This window comes from Globicephala melas, chromosome 5 (genome assembly GCF_963455315.2).
Source record: "Globicephala melas chromosome 5, mGloMel1.2, whole genome shotgun sequence".
NCBI classification, from domain to species: Eukaryota; Metazoa; Chordata; class Mammalia; order Artiodactyla; family Delphinidae; genus Globicephala; species Globicephala melas.
Window position 1 is genome coordinate 92,959,428 of NC_083318.1, and position 12,231 is coordinate 92,971,658.

General features: G+C 37.7%; 1 protein-coding gene across 2 annotated transcripts in view; it reads right to left on the reverse strand.

Moving 5' to 3' along the window:
* Positions 1-429: 429 nt before the first annotated feature.
* The window catches only part of CDKL2 (cyclin dependent kinase like 2), a 35,574-nt gene continuing 23,772 nt past the window's right edge, over positions 430-12,231 (reverse strand). For both annotated transcript variants that reach the window (XM_030877878.2, XM_030877879.3), the window contains exons 11-14: positions 9,544-9,667; positions 9,208-9,314; positions 3,549-3,637; positions 430-2,553 (exon numbers count right to left, since the gene is read on the reverse strand). In XM_030877878.2, coding sequence (XP_030733738.1) covers positions 3,572-3,637; positions 9,208-9,314; positions 9,544-9,667 — 297 coding nt within the window. In that variant the 3' untranslated portion in view covers positions 430-2,553; positions 3,549-3,571. The remainder of the gene's footprint in view (positions 2,554-3,548; positions 3,638-9,207; positions 9,315-9,543; positions 9,668-12,231) is intronic.

The window sequence follows — 12,231 nt, forward strand, 5'->3', positions numbered from 1 at the left end:
CCAAGTCATCTTTTTTTTTTTTTTTTGCGGTACACGGGCCTCTCACTGTTGTGGCCTCTCCCGTTGCGGAGCACAGGCTCTGGACGCGCAGGCTCAGCGGCCATGGCTCACGGGCCCAGCCGCTCCGCGGCATATGGGATCATCCCAGACCGGGGCACGAACACGTGTCCCCTGCATCGGCAGGCGGACTCTCAACCATTGCACCACCAGGGAAGCCCTACCAAGTCATCTTTACAAGACATGCTACTTTAGGACCAGGTTGCTTGTATCACTGGCTGTACAAGAAAATCAACTTGCCACCCCTATATACAAAATTTCAAAAAGAGAATTAACAGATTATTTCAAACTTATTTGTTAAAACTGTACGGTGTTGTATACATTATTCATGGTCTCTTAAATAAATTCAAGTAAAAACCATGTATGGAGCTCAGTAAGATATAATATTTATTAATTTTAAAACATACACACACACAGCAAGCCCACTTCCCCCCACCAGTACATACACATATTTTCTATTAGTAAGTGGCTTAATCATATCCTTGTAGATGAGACAAAGTAAAGTAATCTTAAACTGAAAAAAGGGATTATTTTGGTTCAGTGTCTATGGTCCCAATTTGCAAAATCTTCTTTTTCAAGTTCTGCCACAGTTCTAACCAGATACGATCCTCAATTCTCAAGTTGGACTTAGAGTGAATAACTTTTAGTTCTTTAATTCTAAAGTTCACACAATGTTTTAATAAAGAAAAAATACCAAAAGCAAATGAGAAGGTAATTGATCTTGGACCCTCAGACACTGGGGTGATATTTTCACACTGATCTTTACATAAAAATAACATTGAAATAAGCTAGAGAAACACTTGGCTTTTAAGTATTATCTGCTTTCCATGCTAGAGTCTGTTGACAATATTTTTCAGAGTAAAAATAAAATAATAATATTTTAATGTGAAGCCTACAAATACTTACACACTAATTTTGTTCAGCATGTTAGCCACACCAATCTAGTCAAACACCTGGTCAGAGTTTAAAGATAGAGCTTCAAAACCAAGACCAAATTTCAGTTGAACCACCTATAGACTCTACATTGGAGCCCCTTATTTTGCCTCTGGAATGTCCTACTCTTTTGAAAGCCCAAGTGTCTAAGGTCAGAATTTCAATATTAACCTCTTTAGAGTAATAGAGAAGAGTGCTAGTTAAATGTTTGGGCTAAGTTCTAGCCAGTGCCTTTTAGAAAAAACAACATATTGCTCATTGGTTAAGGCAAAAAAAAAGTCCACACAAGTTCTGGCCCCCTTAACAACCATCCTCTAAGATAATGAACGCAGAGCACGACTTACAACCCAGAAACCAAAACCTGCAGTCCAATTGGTTTCACTCTCCCACCTAAAAGTTGTGAACCAGCGCATTAGAAAAGATGCGTGGGCTGTAGGTAAATGATTTTGCACCTTGTGAAAAGCTTTGGGGGAGGCCTTGGAGGACCCAAGGAGACAGAAACGTCTCTAGGTTCTGTCTGATATCACCTTCAAACTATCAGTGGGACAAGAGTGAAGTCCTAACAGTGGATATTCCCTCCCCAAAATTTCTCCAGCTGGGGAGTTCCATAGCAACTGGCCCAGAAAAGAGTAATCAGCCCTAGTCAATTGGTAACCCAGCTTCCATCCCCAAATTTTGTATGTCTACCTCTTTTTTTTAATGAGAAGCACAGTACACAGCTCCAAGGTAAACGTACAAAATTCTCCTTCACCACTCTGGTTCCAATCACGTTCCTACACACAAGAACATTAGCACCAGAATCTTCTAAAAGAGAGGACTACCCAATGCCAGAGTCATACTAGGTCATTAGAAATAAAAGGCTTCTTTGCGACATTTGCTTTAGTGTGGTTCTTAGAAGATCAGCAGAGAGGCCAGATTCCCACAATAACACTGATCAAACATCAACAATGATCACAGAAACCAAAGATGTACATCTATCCACAGAGAGCAGTTACATTTCTCCTTAAAGCCTAGAAACAAGCAAGATTTTTGAATGTGTTTTATAGTTAAGTTAGGGTAAAGGAAACATTTTCTCCTACTGATCCCAGGTTTTTTTTCATTTTCTTCAACTGATCCTAGTTTTTATCACCTACCACCACCAAACCCACTCCCAAATAAATGTACACATTTATACAAATAACACACAAGATTCAATGCATAAATAACATGACCTTTTAAATGCTTCTCTCTTTCTCCCTTTTTTTTTTTACTCACTTTAAATACACGATCTACTAACATTAAATACACATTCATGTAACAAGAACTCTATCACTATTCTTTCATTGGATACATCTTGAAATAGCATCAGTGGACTTGAAAAGTGATGGGATAACAGTTGGGAAGGGACAGTTGTTCAATGTTCCTTTGAAACACATGGATGTCTTTGTCTTTTCTTCTGCTGCAAGGCCTTTCTCAGAAAATGTAGTCAGTTCAGAAGTCAAGGCTCAAAACCACAAATCTCTGCTTCTAGGATATCAGCACTTTTGTTGCACAAGGATGTCATCTCAAGGGCTAGGGCAGCATCTAAAAGCAAAGGGGGACATATGCCAGCAAATAGTTTACATATATTCTTTCTAGAAATTGATTTCTACCTCACTTGCTTTCTCATATTGTATGTATTGACAGTATTGGTAGGTGTTACATGGTCTAAGAAAACCTTAGATCATATGTATAAAAAACAAGATTTTAAAGACAGTCTTCAGGATAATTATCCACCAAAACTACCATGTATAGCACAGCATCTCCTTTTGTGTAAATAATGACTAATTTTGACAAAATAGATACAAGTTTTATAGAGCTTGCAGTTTATGCAGTATGTATAGCAAATGCATTGCAACGACTTCTACTAGGCCCTTGGAAGGGACCCTGTAAAAATGAGAAATGAAAACTTAAGATTTGTGCACATCACAGTAAATTCACATTTGATGTCACAGACATTCAAAATGCTTTGTGGAGGTTAACAGGTTAATTCCAACAACACAGTTATAAGAATGCAGGATTTTATTTTTGAATGACTTGTGTGAACTCACATAGCAAATTATCACCCAAAAAGGTCTGATTTTTTCTCTTTTATTTTTTGGTTTTGGTTTTTCAGTACTAAAAAGTTATATTTAAAAGGAAGGCAATCACTTGGTATGATCCCTCTTTATTAGGAAAAAGATTACCAGGCAATCATTTACTCTTTCTTGCTTTACAAACCCAAAGGGCAAATGTCTGATACGGGAGATAAGTATATATCCTTCTGGAGCACTTGTCACCCTAAGTTCACATTACTGTATCCAATAAAATACAGGAGATTAGTTTAAAAGCAAGAGATGCAAGCGCTATGAAAAGGGATTTCATCACAGAGACAAAAGCTACTCCTGTTTTTTTAAGTAGTACAACTCCTTGTCTATCAAGAGTTCTCATAGAGTCAATCATTGGAGAATGTTTCAGCTGTAGAATTTGTTGCTTCAGCAAGCTACAAAATATTTCCCATGAAAGGTTACACAGCTTCAAGGGTGAGAAATCAGACCTACCCAGCTCAGAACCAAAATGACAGTCAGTGCTGGTGTTCCACTTGAGGCAAATCGGCCTCTGAATCATCTGACAGGGGAGATCCTGATACCTACAAGTTAATAAATGAGCATTATAGAGTCTCAGTAATTGTAAAAGTCTTACTTCCTCAAAATCCCAATTCTTGTTCAAATATCAGATGATTAGAACTTGGGAACTAGTCATAGCTCAAGTTGCTTACACAGAAGAAGATGAAGTAAGGGCTTCATCTTATTCTTTGACCTCTTTGTTGGTACATATGTTAAAAGATACTTCTGATGTGCCAGGGCAATGTAAACCCGCTATAACCCATGTCTACCTATCACCAAAATCAATGAACGAACAAAACAAAACCCTTTAGAAAAAATAGAAAAAAAACTGAGGATTAAGGGAAAGAGTCAAAACTTGGAGATGTATCCCTTCACAAGGGGGTAGGTTTCCAATTTTTTTTGTTTTTCACTTCTGTGACTTTGCCCAAAGGGCAAGCCCTAGTCTCAGAGTCGTAAAGAAGTGCAAGAAGCTAAAAGTCTGAAAGGAACCCCATCTTTATAGTCAGAAAAAGGGGTCCCTGCAGGGCAAAAAGTATGGGGGCGGGACTCCGGAGGGAAGAGAACTAGAGAAGGGGACCCTCTAATTCTATGTATAAACCCACAGAAGTCTCCGTCCAGTTCCTGAGGTATGCATGCATGCGTGGGATAGCTCCCAACAGCATAGCAATTGTCTAAATTCAATTTAGAGAAGTGAATGAGATTTTAATCACTTGTACAAGCCTCCAACCAAGCCCTGAACTACACAAGTGCAGGACAGATGCAAACTAGGATGACAAAGACTTAGAGAACTGAGATTTAAACCACCTCTCACAGAAGGTAAGGCAGAATTTACAGTGTAAACAAAACTTGGGTGACTGCTTACTAAAATAAAAATTTCAACATTCTCTTGAAGATTAGAACAAGACCCAGAGACTATACAATACAACGTTTACAATATCCGAGATACAATTCAAAATTACTGGACATAAAAAGATCCAGGAAAGTGTGATTCATTCTCAAGGGAAAAGGCAGTCAAAAGATAAAGGCAATGCTGAGGTGGCCCAGATGCTGGAAATTTATACATACTTGAAATGAATGAAGGGACAGGAATTCTTAGTAGAGAAATAGAATTTCTAAAAAAGAACTAAGTGGATATTTTAGAACTAAAAAATACATTATCTGAAATTTTTAAATTACTAGCAGAATGGAAGTGACAAAGTAGTCAAAGAACTTGAGGAAGGAGCCATAGAAATTACTCAATCTGAAAAATAGAATGAAAAAAGATTGAAGAAAGTGAACAGTCTCAGGAACCTGTGAGAAAATACCTACCAGAAGGTCTAACATATATGTCATTCATTAGAACTTCAGAAGGAGAAGAGAAAGAAATTAGGCAGGAAAAAAATGTTTGAAGAAATAGTGACCAATAACTTCCCAAATTTGGTAATAGAGATAAATTTACAGATTCAAGAAGCTTAGCAAACTCCAAAAGGATCCACTCAGAGAAAACTATGCCTAGACATATCATATTCAAACTAATAAACACAAAAGGTAAAGATTAGATCTTGAAAGCAGCTAGAGAAAAATGAAACATTACTTAAGGGTAACAATTCAAATACCTGAGAATTTCCCACCAGAAATTGTAGAGATCAGAAGACGAAGAAATAATACCTTTATAGTCCTGAGAGAAAAAGAAATTTTTTAAACCTACCAACTCAAATTCTATATCTAGTGAAAATATATTTCAGGAAAGAAGGCAAAATAATGTCATTCCCAAATGAAAGAAAACTAAAAGAGTTTGTCACCATCAGACCTGCTCTGCAAGAAACACTAAAGGAGGTCTTTCAGATTGAAGGAAAATAATACTAGAAAATAAAACTGTAATCTTTAAGAACGAAGAACAACAGAAACAGTAAGTAGCTAGGTAAACATAGAAAACTACTTTCTTCCCATAAAATACTTATGACTATTGAAAGCAAAAGGTATAACATAGTATAGTGAGGTTTTCAATGTAAGTGAACAAAATACAAATGCAAACTGTAACATAAAGTTCAGGTGGGAGGAACGGAAATACATTTGCAAGGTTTCTACATTTTACAAGTGGTACAATATTGACTCTAAGTAGACTATGAAAGATTAGTTATGTATACTGTAATCCCTAGAGAAGTCCCTAAAAAATAATGCAAAGAGGTATCTCCAAAAAGCCAATACTAACAATATTCAAATTCAAAAGAGGGCTGGAAAGGGAAGACAGAGGAACAAAAAACAACTAATGAAAAGACAGAGCTAGATCCAAACATATCAATAATCACATTAATGTTAATGGCCTAAATATTTAGTGGTAGGCAGGATTCTAAAGATATTCCACTAAGATTCCTGTCCCTGGCTAGTCAATCAAACTAATTTAGCTATTGCTGTGAAGGGACTTTGCACATGGAATTAATGCTATTAATCAGCTGACCCTAAGATAGGGAGATTATCCTGGTGGGCCCAAGAAATCACATGTGCCCTTAAAATGGGAAGAACGTCAGAAAGATGAGGCAGAAGGGGACGTAAGAGAGAGTCAAGGAGTAAGAAAGGTTCAACCACTGTTGCTGGCTTTGAGGATCATGGAATTAGGCCATGAGCCAAGGAATGTGAGTGGCCTCAAGAAGCTGAGAACGAGAACAACTCCCAGGAGCCAGCCAGCAGGGAAACAGGGACCTCAGTCCCACAACCACATGGAACTAGATGCTGCCAACAACGTGAATGAGCCTGGAAACGGATACCCGCGCGAGCCTCCAGAAAGAAATGCAGCCCTGCTGACATCTTGGTTTCAGCCCATGAGACTCTTAAGGAGAGCAGCAGCTGTGCCTGGACTTCTGACCTATGGAACCTATAATAAATGGAGATTGTTTTAAGTTGGTAGTAATTTGTTAGCAGAAATGGAAAACAAACAGACATTCCAATTACAAGAATCAGAATTGAGAGAATAGCTACAAAGGGAAGACCCTAATTTATATGCTGTTGGCAAAAGAAACACTTTAAATACAAAACCAGATAGGTTGAAAGTAAATGAAAGTAGAAAGATGTACTATGGAAACAAATAAGTGGAAGTAGGCTGGAGTGACTACTGTAATCTCAGATAAAATTGACTTCAAGGCACAGAGCACCATGAGAGAAAGAGACATTTCATAATGATAAAAGGGAGAGTGTATCAGGAAGACAAAGCAAGTATAAATGTGTATGTACCTAATAAGACAGATTTAAAATACATGAAGCAAAAATAGACAGATGTAAGAGAAAAATAGACAATTCCACAATCATAGTAAAAGATTTTGACAGCACTCTTTCAGGAACTGATGGAACTAAACAAAAAAATCATCAAGGACATAGAATGTCTAAACAACACTATCAACCTTAATTGGATTTCACATTTATAGAATACTATATCCAACAACTAAAGAATATACATTATTTCCAAGAGAACAAGGTTCATTCACCAAGATAGACCACGTGCTGGGCCACAAAACACATCTCAGTGAATCTAAAAACATCAAAATCATACAGAGTATATTCTCTGACCATATGGAATTAAATTACAAATTAATAATAAAATATCTAAGGAACGCCCAAATATCTAACTATTAAACAACACATTTCTAAATAATTACTGGGTTAAAGAAGAAATTACAAGGAAAAATGTTTTAATGTTTGAATGGAATGATAACGAAAATACAACATATCGAAATTTGTGGGATGAAGAAAACAGTGCTTAGAGGAAAAAATCTGAAGCTACGTGTATAAGTACATAAGACATGTAAGCATGTAGGGGGTGAGGGAGTGGAGACAGATTCCATGGATGAAGTAATATTTTACTCACAAAATCTATCTTACAGATTGTTCCAGAGGTACATAATAGAGTTTCATGAATGTGAAAATGTTTGTGTTATGTACAGAAACAAAATGTAGTTTAGTGCATAGATGAATACCATGAAGTAAGACTGCAAGGCAGGTCACAGCCTCTGCCAGCAGGCCTTTTGCTTTCAGTCTCCTGTTCTCTTTCCACTCAGATTTTCCAGACACAAGCTCGTGTTACTTTGGTGTTAATTTGTGTTTTTCACTACACCTACTTTCTTCTTTATTTTAAATGCAAATGGAAATTTAACAAATAAACTGAGAGTAAAAATGCAGAACCAGTGTATAAATATAAAAGGATTAGTTCCGAACGAGAAATAAAAATATTGAAGAAGTGGGAAGGCAGCCAAAGCCTTTCTTCCATTGCATGAAACTAGATTGAGCTATGTCAACCCTGAAAAGTGATTTGAACAATAGTGTGCTCACAAAGAGCAAGTGGAAAATCCTGCAGCTTTAAAATCCATATTTAAGTTTAGAAGTATACGGGCATTTCCTGAGACTCTGTAGTCCCTCAATGTAAAATCAGTGGCAGTGATTCATCTTCACACAACAGGAATTTGTTTAGCTTTGACGATGTTGCTCCCGAAATTGCTGGCAAGAGATAAGGCAAAAGCAGCAGCGGTCTGTAAACGTTTTTTTCAGAATCACTGGGTAACTGCCTCTGCAATTTGTTATCCTCAACAATATCATTCCCCTTGTTTGCAGAGCTCTACAAAATAATTTAAAGAGTAACAGTAGGAAAAAGCATGGGCATAGAGAAGGAGGCTACCTACAGGGGCTGTCTATGAAATGGAAATCCTTAAACAATGAGGATGGAGAATTCCAAAACAAAAGTTGCCTAGCATCAAGCAAAGGTGAAAATCCGTTTGAAGAAGTAAAGGGAAAGTTCAATGGTTCATATCCCAAGTTTGTAGTTAGTTATGGATGGCTCAGGAGATTAAAAAGTTGGCCAGTTTTCTTAGTGATATGACTGTTGTTGATATAAAAGTAGCAGAAATATAAATATTCTGAAGAGATAAGAGGAATTATAGCAAAAGACTATATGGAATAGAAAATCTTTAGCATGGATGGAATGGATTGCCCCGGGGAAAAGTGTCAAATGGAGAATACATTTTAAGATAATAAAAACTATTCCAGGGCTTCCCTGGTGGCGCAGTGGTTGAGAGTCTGCCTGCCGATGCAGGGGACACGGGTTCGTGCCCCGGTCCGGGAGGATCCCACATGCCGCGGAGCGGCTGGGCCCGTGAGCCATGGCCGCTGAGCCTGCGCGTCTGGAGCCTGTGCTCCGCAACGGGAGAGGCCACAACAGTGAGAGGCCCGCGTACCACACACACAAAAAAAAACTATTCCAAAAAGAATTTCACTCTTTGAAAGGTAACAACTTTGGTATTAATGCAGTGAAATATCATAAACTACCATAAAGCCTATAGTTATATTAAAGCCATAGCTAGGCTACACACATGCATGCACACACACACACAATTTTTTAATCTATGAAAAACTGATCACTGTAAACTGGGAAATGTTCATGTAAATATATATATTTATATATATAAGGGTACTTAATGCAATGAACCATAAAACAAAATTTAACAAACTTTTTATAGATCCCACTAATAAACCTGCCCAATTCTTAAGAGCAAACTCTCCATAGGACACTTTAAGAGGAAATATGAGAGAGACCCGAGTTCCATGCGTCCTACAGAGAGTATTTCTATACCTGATGTAATGCAGTATTGAAGGTGTGCAAGTCAATAGCGACCAGAGAAGGAATTCGAGATTCTGAAAGATTTTTGTTCTCCTTCTTTATTAGCCTGGAATTTCGAGCTAGATAAAAATAACCATAAACACAGTGAGAAAATCAGACGTTTTTGTTAGTTCTTCACATTCAGTATCTGTCCCTTAGTATGTACTTATTGTACATAAGTCTGTACATTTTCACATACTTAAATATGTAAAGTTACTATAAAATTTTAATATTCTATTAGTTTACTTAACATACATTTTAAATAATGTAAACAAAAGGGCTGAAAAAGTAAAAGCGTTACAAACATACCGATGCCTTCCAAGGCTTTTAGTTCAGGGAGATGATTATAGTTTAGTTCAGGCAAACGGACATCTCTCTTTGAGTATTCCCTTCTTTTCTTATCTGCCTGAAGTAGACTCTTTTCACTAGCAACCTAATATCATCAGAATGGTTAACACAAATGAATTAGCCTCCAGGTAAGCTTGCCCCCTTTCATAACTACTATGTTCATATCCTAAAATTTATAGAATTGAAAAGCTAGAATAACACAAAATTTGAAGAACACTAATAACATACAAAACAATTTCATCCAGTTATTTCAAACCTCTTCCTCTTTAAATCTATTAAAATTACTAACAAGCAGATTGGTTGGTTGCTATGTTTCTCCTTCTCCCCCCACCAAACTTCAGTGTAAGTCCTGGCAAGCAGTACGAGGTTAAAAGATGGGCATCAGTGTCCTGGTCTTTCAGGCCAGCAAGGTCAGGTCTTATGACACTTGCTGGGCTTTTTAGCATAGTTGCTGTTGCCACATGAATTTTGAATAGTTCATCTTGTCACGTATATCACATCTCCTAGCACATTTTTCGCTTTCCCAATAATAATCTTGTGACTCATTCTCTTACATCTGTCCTTGTCTTACTCCTCACTGTTAGCAAATATCATTTTCCTAGAAATACAGTTTATTAAGTATAAAATTATAACTTCAATCATATTCCTAATCTTTCTAAGCACTATTACTTCATATTTGATAAAGTCTGGAAAAATAGTAAAGAGAAGAACAGCACAGCAGCACTTCGCTTTTGCACCTTTATGACTTTGACAAGTTCCCAATCTGTTTCATTTGAGAATCACAGAAACTCTACATTCTTTTCCACATTTTCAAAACAGATGATACATAGAGAGATTATATGATTTACTAAAAGGAAACAAACCACATATAGATAATGAAATCCTATGTATGTCCATGTATATCCACATATATGTATGTATACTGAAATATACACACAAAGAGTATAATGACAGTGTCAAGCCACTGAGATTCCAGATACCTCGAGTTTAATATTCTGTGAATTATGCTACTCTGCCTCTCAGAAAGTCTTCAAAAGTCCTGTAGTGAGCTTTTTGAGTGTCTTTCTTTTGGCTGTTTCTATTTGCTCTCTCTTTTTTTAAAAAAAATAAATTTATGTATTTATTTATTTATGGCTGCGTTGGGCCTTCGTTGCTGCACATGGGCTTGCTCTAGTTGCAGAGAGCAGATGCTACTCTTTGTTGCAGTGTGTGGGCTTCTCATTGCAGTGGCTTCTCTTGATGCAGAGCACGGGCTCTAGGCAAGCGGGCTTCAGCAGTTGTGGCACACGGACTCAGCAGTTGTGGCTCATGGGCTGTAGAGCACAGGCTCAGTAGTGTGGCACAAGGGCTTAGTTACTCCGTGGCATGTGGGATCTTCCTGGACCAGGGCTCGAACCCATTACCCCTAAATTGGCAGGTGGATTCTCAACCACCGTGCCACCAGGGAAGCCCCCTCTATTTTCTCTTTTAATAGAATGAGTGCTAAGGCTCAAGGTTCAAATCAGCTGTAAAATAAAATAATTAGTTAAAAAAAAACTATCTGCAAGTATAAAACAATAAAATAATGAGTCCAAACTACTAGATTTATATACTCAAAAAGTAACACATGGACTTCCCTGGTGGTGCAGTGGTTAAGAATCTGCCTGCCAATGCAGGGGACACAGGTTCGAGCCCTGGTCCGGGAAGATCCCACATGCTGCGGAGCAACTAAGCCTGTGCGCCACAGCTACTGATCCTATTCTAGAGCCCGCAGGCCACAACTACTGAAGCCCGTGCACCTAGAGCCCGTGCTCCGCAACAAGAGAAGCCACCGTGATGAGAAGCCCACACATAGCAATGAAGACCCAACGCAGCCAAAAATAAATAAATTTACCAAAAAAAAAAAAGCGACACATAAAATACATAAGAGATGTTTATAATAATATATGTATTCACATCTCAGAATCAGGGCATAAAGCATGGGAGAAGGCTATTGATGTTCAACCTAGAAGCTGAAGAAAGTTTAGCCTTAGTTCTGCCTCGGTTAATTTTCATTAAGAAAAGACTCCAGTGGGTCTTCTCCCTACTAATCTTTACCTCCTTTCTTGATTGCCTATTCCAAAGAAGGATAAACAGAAATGAGATCTAAGAATATCAACCAGCACTGATAATGCAATGCCTGAAAGAAGGCTAATATCAATTCCAGCAAAATGGTATTGAGCCAGCTACTTTGAAAAGACTTGCTGATCAAAATAATCTTCCAGAGCAGACCAGGAAGGTAAAACACAAAAATATCCACAAATAAATGAGTAGAATATATCAAAAAGGAAAGTATTATGGGTACCGAAATTATAGGCTAAGAATAGTTAAAAGAAAAACAATTGCAATCATGAGAGAGATGAAAAGAAGGCTATATTTTTCAGCTCTGAGGATAATGGGAGAGGTAGAGAAGGGAAATTCGTGAGAAAAATACTCTTTGGGGAATACACCCATACCTCCCCTTCCCTGGCAGAAAAATCTATTCACCACACTTCTTAAGCAGCTTCAATGCGTTAGACACTGTTCTAGGTGTGGGGCAGAGCAGTGAGGAAAACAAACAAACCACAAATCCTTCCTTGGAAGTTTACATTCGGGGTAGTGGGCAGGGGGAGGGAGAGACAGACCATATAT